Here is a 21,225-nt window from a genome sequence, read left to right on the forward strand (position 1 = left end):
ACTTTCTGATCTGATCTTTAAAATGATGCACTGCAAAGGGAAGTTGGAAGGGGTGCCCCTAAGCTGCATCATGTGCTTTATGGAGACAAGCCAGGCAGCTACTTAGGCAACCATTAGGTCGGGAAACAATCGCTTCCATCATTCCCAACACGTGTGTCAACATAATTCCATGCTCTCTTTGTCATGCAAAAAGTCTTGGCAAAGTGACCGGATACACCCAGAAAGCAGGAGCAAACTAAGCTCATTATGTTAACCGGAGATCCCGCAGCATCCTCCAGTGCCATAGAAGGAGACTTCCCATTTTTTGCAGTGTAGGAAAGGAAACTTGCTGCACTGAAAAGGGCCCAAGCCAAGCCTGACTTCAGAAGTGTATAAGGGAGATTCACAATGGAGTTCCATGGAATGGGATCCCTCATCTGACAAGCACAGGAGTCTGTGTCAGGCAGTGTGATAACAGGCATTGCAGAAGGTATGACACCTCGCATAACTACAGAGACTTCCCTCTCCTGTGTGCTCGCTGGAAGCCTTCCAGCCATGCTAATATGGCTCTGCAAAGGGAAACTACTGCCAAATGGGAGTATCAGCTTCTCTAACTCTTTATTGTTGTCATTGGTAACTCCAGACTTTGTTTTCCTTTTAGAGGAAGATTCAATGCATTTTACAACCATTAAACATCTTTTTTTCTCTCTAGCTATACTTGTAACTCTTACTAACACTGAAAGGCTTGTGCACATTGGAATGACTGGCAATGCCACTCCAATGGCTTCTTTGCGTGGTCAGGTACAGGAGGAAGGGCCTTTAATCTGTCTGAAAAATGCTGAATATATCTTTCATGCTATAGAACGTAGAAGATGGTAAATATCCCAGAGCATAGGTATTTATTTATTTAAAGATAAGCTGTTAGGGTTTTCGCTAACAATTTTTGCTGCATCTTTCAATTCCACATTCAGTACAGTGGGAGTAAAGTCCTAATATGCTGGATATTTGCAAGCCCCTTCAAACTTCGGCTACTTTGCCTTCATTCTTCCACAGATAACACATTTTTCAACCCATTTTGCCTCTTGAATGCTTACAAGTCCAATCTTGGTTTTAGTAATGCATTCAGGAAAACACACTCCTCAGCAATCCATGTTCACAAAGGCCAACAATGGCTAAAAATGAGGATGGACAAGAATAGTAAAAGCTTCTCCTACATGTTGCTGACATCTTCTCTAATGAAAGCAAAGCATTTCTATTGATTGTTCTGTTTAAGCCTGTATCAGTCACACTACATGCCTTGTTTCTTAAGATACCATATTTTTGGCAGATCCCATTACCACCCAAACACTCAAGAATCAAGAGCAGAGAGCACTGTCCAAACAGACAAGTGTAGAATAGCCCTTCCCCCAGCATTATCATTGGAGTGGGAATAAACATCTGATTTTGACTTTGTCTTCCCCCTGCTCTCTCACTCTGGACAAATTTACTATACAGCCTTCTGAAAATGTACATCAAATATTACAGAACATTCATTAGCAAGTCAAATAAAACAAGAGAGTAAAAAGTGAACATACCTGAATAAGAGAAACATTGTGTAGACTAAGTCTGAAGAGGTAGTTCCTGCATGAACAAGCAGAAAAATTACAGACTGTTAGGCTATCAAAGAAGGAAGGGAAAAGTTATAAAAGCAAGTCATGGTTTTGGGTCATTCATTTCTACAAACAACAAGCTTTTCTTGGACTCCTCTCCACAGAATGCAAAAACAGTTATATGCCCCTTGTTCATCAGTGTCTTAGTGAACCTCACAACAGAGTTCTGAGCAAGTCTGGAGTAAAATAGCCCAGAACCCATAATGAAGAAACACAGTGAAATCCCAACAACACGGGGACTGTTTGCAACCTCTCAAATGGCTTTACTTGAAGTCCTGTATGGGCTGCACTCATGTTTTTCTCTGCATTCTGAGAAAATAGGTTGGACAGAAGCCAGCTAGAGCAAAGCTGACTCCTGTAGTATGCTCCCCCCAAGCCTGTGCTTGTGGGTGCTCCCCTTCAGGACTTTGTGGAAGAGGAGAAGAGGGCAGATACTTCTCAGCAGAATCTCTCTGCACAGAAAACAAGCAGGTAAATCAAGGCAGTGATTGCAGATACTCCAAATCCTCCCGTCATTGCATCTCCACTGGCAAAGCAAGGGAATACCTGCCCAAAGTCACTGTAGCATGAGAAACCACACACCTCCCATAACTCTCCTTCTGCATGTTCATATCCCATCACAAATCGGAGGGAATGCACATTTGCATAAACATCTATGGATGAGGCTTAGTTAACAGGATTTATCTCACATTTTTGCTTGCTAAGACAATGCACTTACCAAGAATCAGCTGACATATTAAGCCATATGGACTTGATTGTGTGCTTGAGAAGTTTGGCCATGTCTAACTTCATATTTTTGCATCCCATCTGTCAGGGGGTCTAAAGAGATGTGATCCTTTTCCAACATCCCTGTCACCACAGTCTCCCAGAGAAGACACATTTATGTTATACCAGGTGAAATATATTTTTGGAATTGGCACTATTTAATGCAGCTTTGATGATACAGATTCATCTGCTCTAGAAGTACCAGTATACAGACATTCCCCTACCTAATGAAAATGCAGGTTCCAGTCTTATGTCAGTGAAGTCAGAGAAATCAGTGGAAAGCTCCTACAGTGATGAAAAGGTCCTAAGGACTCTTCTGAAGAGCCCTGATTAGGGTCTGTAGTCAGCAGCACACTCTTCCCAAACAAAGTAATACAAATTTCAATATACAAGAGATTCATATTGCATCACAATGGTCATTACAAGGCTTGAGCAATTTTTCCTTCTGTTACCTCTCACTTGTAGATCACCTAAGTCATAGAGTTGCCTGTATACTTTGTCCCTGTTCTATAGATAAATCAAAAGGTCTCAACTGCTGCTGACTGTCAATAAAGAAGGATGGGAACAAGGATGATGGAGAACTCAGGAAGTCAAACTCCTAGTACCAAAACTTCAGTTGATATAGTTCTGATTTGAACCATCCTATTCTATACTGGCACTGGCTGCCTAGAGAAGAATGAAACCCATTAGCAATATCTGAACAAAATATATCTTCTCTCCTAGACCTATCACTGGAGATCTAGCACAGTCTGGTTTTGTACAGTCTGAAACCCTATTCTGTCCCAAAGGGCTGCATACTTTCCCAAGTAATTTCTTTTTAACTTTTTAGCATCAGCTACAGACTTAAATATTATGTTCTGCAGGTTGTGCTCGGTTTCAGTGGCTGGGTTTTTTTGTTTATTGGTAGGAAGGAGGAGGAAAGGGGGGAGGTGCGCTGGAGCAGAGCCCCCACGTATCCCATGGTGAGACAGCAGGGCCACCCTCCCTGCCACCCATGGAGGTCCACTGTGGAGCAGAGATCTGCCTGCAGCCTGTGGAGGACCCCTGGAACTCTATGGGAAGAAGAAGCCCCCGCTGTTGTAGTTCATTGCTGAGAGTACTGCAACACATGGGGGTGGCGCACACCAGAGCATCTCAAGAAGAATGCATCCCGTGGGGAGGACTCACAGCAGAGAAAGTTTGTGGTGGGCTGTCTCCCACGAGAGGGACGCCACATGAAGCAGGGGAAAGAATGCAGAAGAGTGCTTCCACCTGACCTTGCAGGAAGAAGTGGAGGACTGACTGCACGCCCCATACCCTGCCCCTGTGCCCCTGGGGAAGGAGGTAGAGGTATCAGGAACAAAAGCTGGGCCCAGGAAGTAGTGAGGGGTGGGGGGAGGTGTTTTAAGATATAGCAATGCTTCTCACTGTCTCATTCTGTCTGTTAAGTGTTGGTTTTCTTAGCGTTTGAATTAAAGTGATGCTCTTGGGTTTTTTTCCCCTAAAAAGTCTCTTTTGCCTATGACCTTTTAAATGGGTGAGCCATCCCTCCCTGTCCTTATCTCAATTCTTGCACCTTTTTGTTTCATTTTCTCCTTCCCAGCGCTGGGGGGAAGGGTTGAGTGAGTGGCTGTGTAGTGCTCAGTTGTCCTCTGGGCCTAAACCACAACACTGGTGTATGCAGGAGACCAGAGGCACTAAGCTTACATACCGCTAAAATTTCAAAATGGAGATAATTCTCATCCAGTGAGTGTTCTGACAGCTCCCTTAGAAAAACACATGCTACTCTCACCAAAATATTAATGCAACTCCAGGACATGAGATAGCATGGAATAAGCCTTCTCCTGGCCTCCAATCTTACAACACCCTAAGGAGAAAGTTCTCATAACTGGGGACCTGAAGTTGCTATCCTGTTGTTAAGCATGCTATTTAAATGCATTGATTTTGGAAGTCTTATGATGCAGATTTCAGCTCCTTGTTTTAGTCTTGTAAAAAGCTGGACAGTTTGACTCAGTAATAAATTTTAATATCAGGTTTTTTTCCCTGATAGCACTGCACAGCAAGTTCAACCAAAATATCTTTAATAGAAAAGACGTATCTAAAGGACACAATTTTCATTGCATTCAGCCAAAACAGATGCAGACAGGAATAGTGTTCATTTAAATAAAGCCAGACTCTGTCCTCTCAGTGACTTCTGTGTAGCACCTGGACAGAGTGTTAGTAGTGAGATCACTCAGGTGGCTGAGACCTAAACCAGGCAGGAACATAGTACTAATCTGAATAGCACAATGATCTTCCAAAGATTTCATGCTAACCTCAGCTCTCTAAGTCTGATCTTATGTCTTTCTTACAGAAAGAAGGGTTTCCCTACATTTTTCATCAGATTGCCTCACCTGGTGTCTGCACAGCTACTGGCAGTTTCTTCTTGTCTGTTTGATCCTTCTCACATCTCATCAGCAGTAACACGAACACCAGTAGGCAGACCAGGCTATCACAGACACCTCCAGACTCCAGTTGACCTGCTCAGCTAGAATTGACTAATCCTTAATTAATAACATGTTCGTTTAACCATACTTGTTCTGCAAAGCTATACCATGAGTAAAAAGCCAAGGGAGAAGATCTGCTGAATAAGATGGTGCCATTTTTATGAATTGCATTTTAGCTGCAATTTCAGTCCCAAGAATGCGCAAGGTCTCTGAATGACAGGCGTGGTTTATTGTACCTAGAATTGCCCCATTTGTGTCCTTTTTTCTGCTTGTGTTTGAAGTTATGTCTGTTTAATACCTTGCTAAACTATAATTTAAAGTGGTTGAAAGAGTAGGATTAAGAAATATATGAGAACACTGAGATCTCTGTATGAATGGATGAGGTGCCTTCCTGGTCTTTTTTTTTTCCTCCCATTTTGTCTTGTAAGTGAATGTTGGCTAATTTCTTTCTCTCTTAAATTAAACCCATCTGGAGTAGGCTGGAAGAGCAATTGCCTGGTGCAACCAGCTATTCTAATAACCTCCTTCTCCTGTATAAAAAGCTGATGCACAAACTTGGAGGTATAGGACAACCTTCTTACCTTCTGTCCTAAAAGTCATGCAACTTCACTCCATGGTATTAAAACACGAGCTTTATTTCATCCCACAGTCGGCTGCATTTCAGCCATCTCCAGAGCAAGCGACAACACTCCTCTAAGTACTCTTGGACAAATGGTATTATACACATTAAAAAGTCCTTCAAACTACTAATTATTATTACTACTAACCTTGTTATTTATTAACATCAGTGCATTTTGAAAATGTCCATGTTAAACAGTAATACCCTGAAGTCTCAGCCAAGACTGGTTTGTGGCATTAAGACATGGAGTGGGTTGATGGTTGATGCCTATTTAAACAACCTGAGGGTGGATCCTCTCTCCATCACCTTTGATTGCAAGGGGATATTATCCCCCAGCTCAGATATATTAAGTTCTCTGCTGTAAAGACCTTCCTTCTCTATACAACCTAGTCTTGAAGAATTTGCCATCTAAATATATACAGAAGAGTGAAAAAGAGACATAGTTCTCATTTAAATTTAAAGAACCAATTAGGCAATTTAGCCAACATCACAGAGCATATCTGCAGCACAACCAGAAGCTGATCTCCTGGACCATTAATCTGTGCCCTGGTTAGGAGAATAACTTGCCCCCAAAGTTGGGGCACAGCATGCAAACCTGTACTGAAGTGCCATTTACACTCATGGAAATTGGGTAGATGTCGAATTACTTTCCCAAACTGGGCCCTCTAGGCTAGTCTCCATATGAACAGAGCCAAGCTGCAATATAAATCCTGTAAATGAAAGTAGTTGTTAATTGGCTTTGTAATTCGTATTTGGCTGCCTTGTAAAATGATTAAGTGCTCACTGTGCCTGGTACCACAAAGCACACGCACCAGAACAGCAGGAGAGCAGTTGAGATGTGTTTCAAGAAAGAGTGGAAGAATATATCCACTTAAATCTGCTTGCCATGACATTCCCAAGTCAAATCTGCTTATTAAGTGTTTATTTCATACAGCCAAGCACACCTTAGATGAACTTCGTAACATGATGCCCATGCACTTGTTCACACATTGCCTGGCCTTGAAACAATGTACAGTGAAGGCAAAGTACTTTGTCTGTGATGCCACTGAGCAACAAAACTACAAGACAAATTAAGCTTTTCCAATGGAAGCCACATAACAAGAGTGCTTGAATAATAGCAGAGACCCTTACTCTTAGGAGTTCTGAAATTGTAAGAGTTGCAACATGCTTCAGACACTCGTTCAGGCCTCTTTCAGTGACTCTTTCCAGACACTACATCTGTCAGCACTGTGCTGGCTGATTAAAAGGTGCTGCCTTCTAATTAAATGAGAGCATGCTTTTCAGTTCTGCTGTGGTAGATCAGATGTAAATGAAAGGCTACTCTAGCTTCAGATTCTTTTTTCTATTTAAATGAGCAAGGTTTGTTCACATTTCCCAACTCCGTCCCCCTCCACACACACAAATCAGGGAAGATAACTGTGCTTCAGAACTACCCCTGCTAGCATATCAGGAGCCACGAGATCCCCAATGCAGACCGCCACCAGAACTTCTCAGGACTCTGACATGCAGACAGAGACCCAACAATATGCTGCCTTATCTCAGCTGGTCTGTATCACTACAGGACGTGCACCCCTGCTTGCATGTTGCTACTTGCCTGCACCTTATAGTAGACATGGGAAGTTCACCCCTCCCTCATTACAGGGCAGGCTATCTCAAGCCCCCTCTCTTTATGCACAGACAATTACCCTGCAAACAGAAACAAAGCCAACAGAAGCTGATAATATGTTTGATCATTAAATAAAATACATATAGGGAAAGATGAAGAGAACTGAGTGAATAGTCACTCTCGCTTTTGGAGGCTATTACTGCACTGGCACCCAGCACAGCCCAGGTGAGGTACTGGAGACTCAAGTAGGCTCATGGTGCTCTGGGAAGGCATTCCCTGTGCGAATGGAACGGAACGGAACGGAACGGAACGGAACAGAACAGAACAGAACAGAACAGAACAGAACAGAACAGAACAGAACAGAACAGAATAGAATAGAATAGAATAGAATAGAATAGAATAGAATAGAATAGAATAGAAATTTCAGTTGGAAGGGCCCTACAACAATCATCTGGTCCAACTGCCTGACCAATTCAGGGCTGATCAAAAGTTAAAGCATGCTGTTAAGGGCATTGTCCAAATGCCTCTTAAACACTGAGAGGCTTGGGGCACTGACCACCTCTCTAGGAAGCCCATTCCAGTGTCTGACCACTCTCTCAGTAAAGAAATGCTTCCTAATGTCCAGTCTAAACCTTCTCTGGTGCTGCTTTGAATGATTGCTGTGGGTCCTATCACTGGATCCCAGGGAGAAGATAGCCCTCTCCACTTTCCCTTCTTAGGAGGGTGTTGTGCTGCAATCAGGAGCCAGGTCTGCAAGAAGAACTCACCACTGTCACAGCATAGATAATAAGAAAAATAATTAACAGAACAGGGTCCTTTGGGCACAGAATTATGCATGTGACAAACCTAATGCTTCCTTCTGGCACTCCTGGAAGATGTGTTGGGAGTGAGTCTTGGGCTAGGGGCCAGCAACTCCTGTCAGCTCTTCCTATTTTTGCTCCTGGAGGCCTTAGATATACTTTGAATTTCTACGGGACATGACAAACACATCTTAGTCATGCTTCATGACTCCCTGGGAGCTGGTTAGTATCATTCCCTCCTTATACTAATGCAGAAAATGAGCCAGAGAAAGGTTGAATGACCTCTCCAAAGCACACAGAGAAAGGTTAAATGGCCTTCTCCAAAGCACACAGCAAGTCAGTGATAGAATCGAGATCAGACCCTAGGGCTCTTGGCTACCAAATCTCATGCTAGATTAATGCACGGTGCCTCTATGCAGGTCCAGCTGTGGCTGAACTTTTCAGATGGTTATCCACATTTCTGAACTAGCCAACCATCCCAAGAAACTCAGCTTCTGAAGGATGATTCTGGCCTTTGCTCTCAGACGGAGTTAATAACATGCCTGTTCCAGAGTGTGATGTGACCACTTGTTTGTAAATGTTACTCCAGTGATTCATTTGGAGGGCCTAGCACACACATGCTGGAGAAAAGGTGGAGAGCCAGCATCTCCCTTATAAGCTGGATCCTTATTCACCAGTAATTTTGTTTCTATTAAAGGAAAACTTGTCCAGTACATCATTCTTCCTTAAAAATCAATAGATGTTCTACAGAGAATCATACTAAACAGCATACAGTAATATGATGCAGTTGCTGTATGAGCAATTGCTTTTCCCAAAGAAACATTTCTCAGTGATAAATCCAGCCAGAGCTAGAGGAGCATCCTCTTAGAAGAGGCTCCTTATGCAAGCAGCATATCATTCTGATTAAGCAGCTTCCAAATTAAGCCAGGGTCCTAGCTACTGCTTCTGGATTGCCACCGAGGGCCATTTAGTACTTCTCAGTGGAAACAGGATGAAAATCAAATCCTCTATATTCCAGTCAATGGAGGAGAACTACCATCAGCTTTAATGACACAAGGTGCATGGCACAGATCTGTTCAGGCTCGATGCTGTATGCTCAGGGCCAGCTTTAGGAAGAGTCAAAAGAGGCAGATGCTTATAGCTGCAGAGCATGAGGAACAACAGCAAAGCTGTGGCACCCTTGGACTGTACCAATATTCAGAAATCTAGACAAATGGCTGCTGCCCTGGGAGGAAGAAGCAGGAAGGGGATCAACATCCATGTCCCCTCTTCCATTGGCTCACAAGGGGAGCATCAAGCTGGCTCTGGTGTCTCTGGCCCTTCTCTTTCCCCAGTGCAGGAGAAGCAAGGCCTCACTCCAATGTGATCCCACCTCCTCGGGGTGACAGTGTTTGCTATGCTCATGAGACACCTTGAACCATCTGTTTTCTGGAAGGTAGCCATATGTACACACTTAAAAAATAGGGAGTGGGATTTCTTTTGTAATATTGTTTAAATATATTTATAAAACACGGGCCAATTTCCTTTTTTTTTTTTTTTTTCATTATTATTACATTTCCCTCCTGTTTCACTCGATGAGTTTCTTTAAAACCTCAGAGATGGAAAATAAGCCAAATTTTCAAAACTTCTGTGTGGGTTTGTTCCTATTTTCCTCTCAGACCATCACATATTATCCTACATGCCACCTTAAGTCTCACTTGACATGTGGCTGACAGCTCTTCTCTCTCCCTCTCATCCAGTTGGCTGAGTCACAGAGCACTTGCAAGCACCTTGCTATGGCCCCAAATAGCATGGGGACCTTTGATCTCCTATTTGCTCATCACTATTAGTTGTGCTTTCAGCAAGTCATACTGTAAAATTCTTTCTTCTTCTGATGCACTGATTATTGTTCAAATATTCCCTGGCAGCTCCTCCACCTGCCTACTTAGCCTGATAAACATGCTCAGTTCTGTCAAGCTTTCCTCAAACTCTGGATGAGTACAACATGACTTGTATGCAAATACAGATAGAGTTGGCTGGTGAGATTAAGTTATTGCCAACCAATCCCTTCTCTTTGCTGTGGTTTTTATACCTTTGCAGTGGCACAGAACAGTAGGCTTAGAACCTAAACATCTGGATAAAAAGTGATATGCAAGTCACTGTGGTGAGCCCTGCCATATAAAACTGACATATCACCAACTTACCCAAAGAGAGAGTATTTTCAGTAATGCAAAAGGAAACTGCTCTGCAGACCCATCCTGTGATGCTGTAAGATACATTAGGTCCAAGCCTCCAAGGCTTTTGCCAAAATATCCTGACCTTGTGTTTGCTCGCACCCCACTCCCTGAAATAAAATCTTCAAACTTAATTATTCTCAGTGTGTTACTAAAGCAAGCGAACCTTTCATGGTGGCTGCTTTTGTGATAGGGTATCACCAATTTTCATTTTATCTGGCATATGAGATATTTTTCCAGTCAGACTTGCAATTTGCTGTGTAAGGATGCTTTCACAGCACAGCCTGTGCTGTGCTAAGACTGCCTTTCACACAGCACTGGCTGCGCAGGCACTGGCCATGAGTCAGCCGATACCCTGGTTCCTCGGATGGTGGGCAAAAGCGGACTACCATGCCAGTGAGGTCATATGCAGAGAGGTAGATGGTACTGCCTCACAGGTGGTTTGAAGGACCAAATGTTTTCTCTGCCAACAAAGATGACAGATCAGAGATGACCACTGCCTCACCGTCTTCTCCAGGTAGAACACCTGGAGCAAAGCTGCATCTTAGCTCTCCTACGGCTTACAGCTTCTTCTGTGCATTGGACCAGCCCAGCAACTTGACAGTGCTGCAGCACAGTATTTTATTTCATTTATTTACTCTGAGTTAACTAAAATTCACATTCTGTGCTGGAGAAAATGCACAAATTTTAACTAAGAAAAAAAAGTACACTTTGAACAAAATTTGGGCCAGGCCCCGAAGTTCCCAGAATCTCATAATTACAAAATTGTTCTTCCATCCTTTCCTGTCCACACCTCTTCTCCTCCTCCCCAAGGGGTATAAGTCAGGGACAGCACATATTTGGGGTATGGCAAATTCAGACTCCTTGAAGACCACCATAGGAAAGCAAATTTTATAGGCAGGAACCAAACACCCCAGTGGGGCTTCACCCCTCCACATTTATACACAGGCTGAGCTGACCTCACCTGACACAGTATTGGAGAGGAAAATCTCCCTCTGAACTATCCCAGGCTCAACCAGAGAGGTTAAAACCTGTGCTTTAAATAACACTTTTGTTCCCTGTGTAAAGAAACTGCGCACCCCCAATTATGGATTTAACTAGCTGCAATGTCTAATCACAGGTTTCTCACTTTCACCATATTCTTTACCATGCAGGTCAGGCAGCTTTAAAAAACATCAATGGTCCTTTGAAAGTTTCTGTTAATTTCAGAGACTAATTCTCCCTGTTTTTCCTCACCTCATCATGTTATCTGCTCCCCTCCAGCCCCCAACACAAGGATGCAACTTTAATTAGAGCATTCTTTTGTCTGATAGGAAAAATCACAGTGAGAAAGGATGGTATTTATTTTTCTAGGTTTCTCTGCAGCAGTGCTTTCAGCTACGATTCGGATATAATCAAAAACATTATCATGCTCTTTGCTTGCTCACGTCCCCATTAATACCTCAACTGGCAAGGTAATTTCTCACCTAAACATGACTTAGTAGGGGGTAAAACTGGCGTAAGATGGTGCAATGCTAATGGAAGCCATCAGAAATGGCAGTAACTCAGCTCAAGCAATTTGTCTCAGTAAAGTATTGAGTCAAATCCTGTAGTCAGGAACGAATGGCATGTCATTCCTGGCTGGTAATAGGACAGACTAACTTGTGGCTATGCCCATGTGGTTGTGGCCAATGCTAACTTGTTTGCATGTTAGTCTCTCCACGCTTTATGAGACTTGTCTTTTCCAGCCATGCTGAAGTCTCACTGTCCAGGTGTAAGTGTATGGGACTCACAGACTTCCATGAGCATTTTCAAGACTTATGTCTTCTTCGGAGATGCAAGGCTGAGGGCAAGCAATTAAACTACCAGGTGGAAATAAAACAGTAAAGGGTCCAAATCCCACCTCTGCCACAGGTTTTCTGTGAATTTTGGCTATGTCCACATTAGGCGAGTGCAGAGACCTCTGAGGTTGTGCAGACTTTGACTGGTAGCTTCAGAAAGCACAGTCCCATTGCAGGAGTAGCTGTGTTAGGTGCAGCACTGCACTACCTTTCAAATCTACTATAAACTCATATCTTAGCATCATAGCCTTTTCACAGGGCAGGCTTGCTCTTAATCACTCTGGATCTTGGTTACCCCATCTATAGTGTGAAATTATTAGTTCTTTCATGCCTCACAGAAGCCCTGTGAGGATAAATATTGGTGAGGGCCCCTGATCATTTGGTAACAAAAAGTATTCTTGACAGAGTTCAGACCCAGTGCTGATACTCTGATCAACTCTGACCTGACTTCTGCCACTGCATTTCCTGGTTTGCAAAATGCTTTTTGCCCAAGCAACATAATCTGCAGAGCCTTGTTCTCTTCAGGGTTCAGTGGCAGTCCAGATCTGGACAGGATTGAAGGTGCCCAAGGGTAAGAGTGATATTTTCCAAGAAGCACAGGTTTTGAGAGTTTTACTGCAGTGCTCTGGAGCTTTCTGCCAAGCAGGCAGGAAAGAGCCTACGTTCAGCCAGAAATCTGCATGAAACCTGGTGTCTGACAGACGAATCTATCATACATTGGAGACTTTCAATAAACTCAGGGTGCCAAACCTGCTGGTTGAAGGTCCTAGAGTATATTTACTATTTGCCATATTTCTGCAAACTGCAACTTGAAGCAACTCTTTTGGGACATCAGTCAGTCCATTCAGTCTTTGGCTCCTAAGCCTGCATGATCCAGAGTTGTTTTAATGCTTATACAGCCAGGAGCAATAATAGCCAGGAAAGGGTGTGCCTAGGCTGCTGTGCTCCCCCTAAAACAACCTTTGAAAGTTCATATAGCATTTTCCCTGCTCCCCAAACTAACCATATCGCCTTTCTTGCACCTATCTACTTGGCATTAACAGGCACATTCAGTTCCGCTCTAAATCAAGTATGAAAATCACCCCCATCAAAGCATCCAGACTTGCATCACCAACAGCAGAGACGTCTGGCAGACCAGAATAACACGTATTTTACTTGTCAATTTTGAGTCCCCTGATGCTGCCTTTGCTCACTACCCTCTACCTCTGGGCTTTTCTTGGTAATGACTATTTGTGACAAGGGCTCCTGAGCTGCAGTTCCCCATGCGACAGCCATGAGAGACGATCCTTTCCCATCTCCTGATGGAATTGACAGCCCTCTTGGCAGGCAGGACTATGAGGACTTCTGGTCATGATGCTTTCTGGCTGTTTTTCTACAGTAACACCTCCACTCACTGCGAATGGCCAACCCTCATAGCCATGCCTCTCACATCCGCAGCCCCAGCAGGCTACTGTCCCAAGTTGACACCCCCACAGTTTCCTTCTGGGAAAAGTCAAATGTTTCCCTTAGGGCTTCCCAGCCACTCTCTGTGCAGCCATTTGTCTGGGTACCATCCTCCTGTTGTCCAAGCTGTTTCACTTCAGCTTGCTGTGGTGCCAGATTGTCACACAGTGTCTCAACCATCCTCCTTTAAACCTTTTGTGTTCTCTTCGCCAGGGAGCTCTCGTGAAGCATGCTTTTTGGCTTGACTCCAAGCAGGGTCTTTCATATCATCACTGCTTTACTGGCTCCCGTCTCTGCCCAGCCAGTAATGAGATAGTCTCAAGAAGTAAGGCTCCTCGAGGGGGTGGGATGTCACAGCTACACTAAGTATCTCCTCCACAAAATCCACCCTCCCCAGGGATTGGGCACCCTACCTACAGCACAGGTGAGAGAGCAGAGCATTGCTTCTCCAATATGCAGGTGAAATCACTACTGTAATCATATTTTCAAGTTTTTTCTTGGTAATAATGAGGTCTAGAAAATTGTTTTTCTTCCCATTAAAAAGAGCTCAAATAGTAATCACATGCGCTCAATAGCTGAAAAAGGCAGCAAATATTTCAAAACAATCATTCATTCACAGAAGAAAAACAGTACATTAAAATACTAACACTACATTTAAAACAAAAACAAAACATGCAAACTATGAGTCAACATGAAGGTTATGAATTTTTGAAATGTGTGTTTTTATATTTAATGAAATGTTGCTCATAATATGGGTAGTGTGAGATTTACAGTGTTCTAAACTATTCATATCCTTACTTGCAAGTGTTTGGATTTTACAAATGATGTGACAAGTAAATACGTTGCTTAGAAACCATGGTGGGCTTTTGAAACTAATTCTTTTGTTTCTGGGATTTTGACTTGGCAGGTGTTTGGTGTGGTGGAGTTATCAAACGCCTCTGGTTTGCACTCAGACAGCACCAGTCATTTGGGGAGGGCTCTCAGATAAGGATAAAGCTTAAAAATCTGAGGTTTGTGTTATTCCAGCCCCCTGTCTGCATGGCATGCCCTCAATACCTCTTACAGTTTCAGTCACGCTGTGTCCAATTCCTGAAACCAAAAACCCTCATGAGCCCCCAGGATCTTCTTTTCTTCTAGGAAACATTTTCTGTGAAGCTTTGAAACACAGGATGAACTAAGCCAAAGAGATGCTGTGGTGAGGTCATACTGCTTTTAAATAGAGACAGAAAGAACTAGTCTGAAATAATTTATAATGCTATCATCTAAGAGAATAATGTTAACCAGGAAATTGAGAAGTGGGAGTAGTTATAAACTACACCCTGATCCCAAACTCCTTCCACAACCCCAGAATAGCTGGTGTTACTACTAATATGATCTACAGTAGCACATTTAAACATGGTTAACATTTAAATTTAGGTTTCATAAATTACACCCTGTAGAGATGGATAGAGACAGCTCCTATCTCTTTGAGGTATTGTTTCATTTGCAAATTCAAGCAGATGGTGCACGAGCAACTAATGACTCAAAAAATCACCCCTAAAAATAGTCCAGAACAAGGTGTGGATTTATCAGGGAAGGAGGGAACAGAAAAGTCTTTACTTCCCCTTCCCATTTCTCTGGCACTGCTCCAGCAGCTCAGAGTGGCCAAAGCTGTGCACCACCGAGGACCCCATCCACACCACCATACTCATGCACCTCTCCCTGTCACCTCACATAGGGTGGAAATGAGATGGTGAAGACGGAAAGGGCTCAGCACTCCCCACTTTACCCACACCAAGCTTGTATCCAGCCCCCAAAAAACACCCTGGGAAATTACATCTCCATTAAATCTATCAAAAATCGCTCAGGCAGAGCCGTGTGACGCCAGTCAGGTGAGTAGTGCTTTATGAAAACTGACTTTTCCAAGCAAATTCCATGGATACTTGTTACTCCTTCCTCATAAGGCAATATACGGCAATATATTGTACTTCCAGCAGGAAGCCAAATTTGCTTGTCATTCCCCTGTTTATAATTATATTGTAGCCTCGTGTCTAACCGCACTCATACAAACTCTTGTGGAGACAGAGACTCCCTCCAGGATGTGTTGCTGGGGTTTGAGCAGGGGTGAAGCGTGTCAGCATTAGCAGTGTCTGTGCAGGGGAAAACCTGCCACGCAGCCAAATTATGTAAACCATAAATTCCTCAGAGCAACGTGCCTGTGTTTGTGCAATGCCTAGCAGAAGGCGCTGTTCACAGCTATCCCCAAAGCAATGCCATTCTGAAGTAATAAATATTAATAATTGCTGGTTAAAGATTCCAGCACAGGTAAAGCCACGGCTTCAAAAGTAAAATGTTTCTGTATGAAAAGCAGTAGGGCCTCTGGCAATTTCAACAGCTACAGGAAGGTAAGTGTTATTATTTACTGCACAAATACTCACTGAAAATTTATATTAAATCACACTTCAGTTGTTTCTGTGAAGCAAAACACTCTCCCTCTGCTACACATCTCGCTCTTTTCTCTTGTTCCTATCATGAGTTCTTCCAGCTCTGTTCCTCACCTCCCTGTCCTCAAATGCTGAATAACCTGGGAAGAAAGCAGCCTCTTCCTCCATTTTCATTGTGACTGCTACCACAATGTTATCTGATTCTAAATGCTATACTTAAACTGATTTGTTAGACCATGCTTAGTCCTTTCTTTTTGGGTTGTCTTATCTGTTTATTATGCAATAAAAAATAGTTGCTGTTGGTGCTCATGATTCAACCACTCCTGACGCATATTATTTCACTGAACCATAGTTCTTTTCCAGGTTACAAATGTAGCTCTAAATTCGTTAGACCTTGCCTATGCTCATCTTGTGTGTTTCTACCCTCCTGTAATGGCATCCTAAATAAAAATAATGTTGAAAAATAAAGGAAAAATATATGCTAATAATATACAATGGGCCAGAACACTAGAGTTGCACCAAAATGCATTAGGTGAGGATCTGGTTATGTCAGCAAGATGAAGCGAACAGGTTGTGGGGTGAATTCTAAGAGAGAAGAAAGCACTCATTTACACTGCCACTACGATTTATACAATGGTGCATAGATGAACCTGGTACTGAGGGAAAGTCTGGGCATGGCAAATAAACTATAAAGTCAACTTCTATGCTGGCGGAGGGATGGTGCAGAATGATTTACTGTAACTCTTCTAATATTCATGATACCAAGGGAGATGCCAGCATTCTGCTTCATTAACCAGTCATTTAAAAAAAAATTCTAGTAGTTTTCTCTTCTTTGCAATTATACTAGGAATCTAAATCCCTCTACATAAATTATGGCTTTCTTTTTGAGGGGGAGACTGGAAACACACTCTCCTCTGAAGCCAGAACCTGAAGGGAAAGACCTTGAGCGGCAACCCTGGAGTAATTAAAAGATTATCTTTACCTTGCTCCCACAATGAGCTGGTTCCTGTTGGCATCCAGTGCAAGCTGAGAAAAGTCATGCACACCTGGATAGGTGAAATTCGATACCCAGGGCTTCAAATCTGCAACAAAAATGAGAAAGCAGAAAACAATAAAACTTCACTAGAAGTGAGTTCACCCGGACATCCACTAATGGATTTCCTACCGACTTATCTGTCAGAGGAAGGCTAATTAATAAGCTATTTAAAGGGTTTCTATTTATTCTGATTCTTCACAGAATGTGCAAAAACCTGCACATAAATGCAGGGCTGTTTCAGCAGTTACTTTCACATCCAAGATGGAGTGTCAGCATTGGTTTCGGAAACAACAGCAGCTCAATTTTACTTCTGTTAAAACCAGGGAACTATCTTCAGTACCAGGGTTAAGTGGTGTAAAGGAACTAGGTTGCCTGCTGTAAGAAGTCCATAGCCTTGCCTACTGTGCTAAGTAAAGGAAATCTGCTGCCCTCCAGAAAGAGAAGGTGGTGTCAACTGACTAAAAACCGTGTTAGAGAAGAAGTGATCTGCACTCAAGACCTGGCTGTTCCAATGACAGGTTTTACCTTCTCTTTCAGGTTTTAGGTTCCCTTTTAGGTTTCATGTTACCTAACATCTGGGATCCCTACCAGTCAAATCCTTCCTTAATTTAGATGGGGAGGGTCATCACAGCATCTCTGTGGCTTAGAGACTACATTGGCTTGAAACTGGCTCTATCAACTAGCTTGGATTTGCGAATCTAGGCAATTGTCCAACTGCAATCACTCAAGTTATAAATGCAAAGCAATAGATTTGGCTACACTGTGTTCATGAACACAAAGCTTTTCCAGAAGATACATCTATTAACACAACATCAGTTGAGAGATCTAGAGCAGAGAGTCCAGATGTAATAAAAAATACACCTGTTTAAAGAAAAAGCTGAATTATTATTTTTAGGGTACTCTCAGGCTTGATGTTAGGGCATTCACATAATCCCAGAATGCAGTTACCAACTTTGACTTTGTGTGTATCACAGGTCACAGAATTTCAAACTCTCACCCTACACCTTTACTGCACAAAATAACTGGGGATAGATTCATATGCATCTTTCCAGAAGTTATCCAGCTTTACTGTGAGGACTTCTCTTGAGAATTTATTTCAGCTGTTAACTACTCTGGCTGTTAAATAAATGGAGAATAACAAATATCTGAGGAAGCAAGGCACAAATGAGACCGAATCAGTGTATCTGTAATCCCTCTTGTGACCTGTTGACAAGTAACTCTGCCTCATTCAAGGAATGGATGTTGAAGATCCAGGAGGCTCAACAAGAAAGGTAATATCTTCTGGCTTCATGCCAACAGGATACCAATACACGGTCCAATGACCTGATGACTCATAACAATAATGATGCAGTTCAGACCAGTTCAAAAAGAGCTCTGAAAAAACATGCTTCACTGTCATTTTATATCCCCAGTGATAAATTGAGAAGTCTCACTGAAGGCAGTCAAGTTTGAATGTTTTGTTGTAGGCATTAGTTCCCCTTTCCACAGGGGTGAGATGACAGTGCTGATGAGGAATCTCATTAAGGCCTTTGGCATCTTGGCATGCTTTGTAGGATTACACATGTGCATCAGTTTAAAACCTTTGACGTAGGGATATTTGTTGAGCAATTTCAAGTCCCTTCTTCCTCCAGGGATGGATGAAACCTAATCATGCCCTTCAGCTATCAAAACCTTAAGAAAACACAAATATAAGTCCCTACACTCCTCTTGTTCTGCCATTCTTTTCAAAGCAGAACCTTTGGTGCCTCTGCCCTGAACACCACCATGTTTCATAACAGCTCCTAAGCCTCCTCACCATGGAGCTGTACACCATTAGGCCTGGCCCCATGCCCCACCTAACTGGACACTGCCAGGGCCTCTCCAACAATGAAACCTCCATCCTTGCAATCTCAAAGCCATGTCTCCAGGAGCTGGGGGCTTCCAGCCCTTCTCAGAATTCCTGTTATACTGTGTAACCACCCACAACACGTGTACCTCCTCTGCTCTTCAATGAAAAGGCATGAGTTAAGGAATAACTCAGCCCATCTAACCTTCAAGCATCTCCACCTCCTACACTCCTCTGGGACCCTTAATGATGTACTAGCACCAGGGAGGCACTGCAGTTTCACCTCTGGCATTCTCCTAACTAATGGGGCTCTGTCTTCTTTTCCTGTAGCTCTTTAGCTGCAGAGACATTTCTGAGCCAAGCAGCAGAACCAGCAACAATAACACCTTTCAGGCAGGTTAGCTGGCTGACATGTGCTGCAGATATCCTCACATTTCTGTTGGCTGACGGGGGTGGGATTAGGGGATTGCTATATAATGATGATACCTTTTAAGGATCCTGCTTTTAGGCCATAATTTTCTCTTGTCATTTTACCTCCTCTGCTACCAACTCTTTCCTACTAACTAACCCACTATTACAGTGCAGTGGCAAGAACATTTCTTCATCTGCTGCTCTAAGCAAAAGCTCCCCACTTCAGAGAGGAACACTCATCAGTTCTTCATTTTAATGGCAAGCTCTGACAAATTACAGGTAAAAATAATTAAAAAAAAAAAAAGGCAGTAGGTGGCTTGAATCTTTCCATGTTGGCTGAAATGTCACTCAAACCCAAGAAATAACAGGCAGTGTCTTGATTTCTATTACTACTGCAGGTGGTACAACTTACAAAGAAACCCTTCCCAGTTATTAAATTAAAGGCTGCAAGGCATGCATCCTCATAGCAAAATTAAGCTTTTATAGGCATGTAGTTGAAGATTATTAAACCCAGCATGGTCCCAGATAAGAATGTCTAAATGTGAGTTGTCAGAATTAATGCCAAACGGCAGATTTTTCTTCCCAACCTTTCTTCTTCCTGTTAAGAGGAAAGGGCTAAAGTGGAATGGAAATGCAACCAGAAGTCAGGACATGGGTCTTTTTTCATTCAACACATTCAAATCTACTGCTCGGACCACAGGTGTCCCTAAGGACAGTTTCAGCCTTTCATTCCGAAACTAGCTCAGTCCTGCAAGGTAAGTGCTGCTCTGGGTCTATCCCATATTAGCTGAAGTTTACACATATGGACCCAATGAACTCCAGAGTTTGCTTGTATTTGACCTTTCTCAGAAGGCTGATTTTTCCAGTGCTGACTCTTTAATTTGGCTGGAAACCTTTAGTGCTGGGGCATGTTTACATTTGCAAAAGTATCTGTTTAAAAACATTATGAAAAATTAAAAACCAAGCCCCTGGCTTTGCATGTCGGCAGCAGGAGCCGGAAAGCTAGGAACCACATGGCTTAGGGGCAAAATGTTCATCAAGGCCCCCTTTGTGCTTCTCATCTCTAATCATTTCCAGGGGGTTAAAGATCCATGCTCTCACTTCCTCCACATGAGGACCAACGAACAAAAGTTTAATAGTTTCCAACACCATCCATTGCCAGACAACTGATTCAGAGCCTCCCTCTAAAGCTCTGCAAGTCCCTCCAGAGCTCAAGGTGGTTCAGGTATCCAGCTGCAAAGAAGACAAAGCTTCGCAGGAAATGTCAGTCTGCAGACACAGCTGTGCTCAGGCTATTATGCATGCATAAGACAAGGTGAAAAGAGGCCCTCTGCCATTTCAGAGGGTGGTCCCTGCAGCCTGCTAACATGCTGCTCTGCACCAGCTTCCTGAGAGTACAGGACTGGGACAAGGATTAGTCAGCTGCACAAAGGACAGTGTGCCAAATTGAAGGAGCTGGGTTTAAAGGCCTGATCCAGAGGCTCTTCACATCATTGGCAGTTTTCCACTGAGCTTGATGGGTTTTGGATCAGCTTCTAAAGATGTGGTAAACCTGGTAATACTTGAGCCTTCATCTCCTCAAAACCAGCTGCTCCCCACCTCACCCTTACACTGTGTGTTTTGGAGGAGAGAAGTATGTAAACACTGAGCTGAGACTTCCCTGCCTGAAGGACAGCATTTACTGCTTCATCTCACTTGAGCCCACTTGTAGCTCCCATCTCCAGCAGGCTGTAACAGCTTTGTGCATCCAGCATACCTCATGCAAAAGCAGAGAGGTTAAATGTCCATGCCTTGAAATTGAAAAGCCATTGCTAGATGCACGGAGCATAGTGAACCACTGTGTTATTCAAGAACATCTCTTCTGGAATAATTCTCAGCACAGATTTCCTAGTCTGGAGCAAAAGAAACTAAACTAAACAGGACCAAGGATTTTTGTGCAAGATAAGTGTCTACCCACATATACAGACTAACCATGCTCCTATGAAACCATGCTTCTATTCTAGGATTGCACAGAAAAGCTTCAACTGTAACATAAAAAGACCTTAAGGGAGGAAGATAGGGAAGCTGAACAAGAAGGAAGATTCAGAGGGACTCCATCCCAGAAAAGACAACCTGAACCACATGCATTACATAAAGCTCCTGTAAAATGAGATGATTCAACAGTAAAAGTT

The 21,225-nt window shown here is 43.0% G+C and overlaps 1 protein-coding gene across 6 annotated transcripts in view; it reads right to left on the minus strand.

Moving 5' to 3' along the window:
* Positions 1-21,225, minus strand: part of SEMA5B (semaphorin 5B) — a 217,578-nt gene that overhangs the window by 123,030 nt on the left and 73,323 nt on the right. For all 6 annotated transcript variants that reach the window (XM_026852819.1, XM_026852816.1, XM_026852815.1 and 3 more), the window contains 2 exons: positions 16,765-16,864; positions 1,554-1,599 (listed from right to left, as the gene is read on the minus strand). In XM_026852819.1, the coding sequence (XP_026708620.1) occupies positions 1,554-1,599; positions 16,765-16,864 (146 nt within the window). The remainder of the gene's footprint in view (positions 1-1,553; positions 1,600-16,764; positions 16,865-21,225) is intronic.

This window comes from Athene cunicularia (genome assembly GCF_003259725.1).
Source record: "Athene cunicularia isolate RWA chromosome 7 unlocalized genomic scaffold, athCun1 chr7_part1, whole genome shotgun sequence".
Classification (NCBI taxonomy): domain Eukaryota; kingdom Metazoa; phylum Chordata; class Aves; order Strigiformes; family Strigidae; genus Athene; species Athene cunicularia.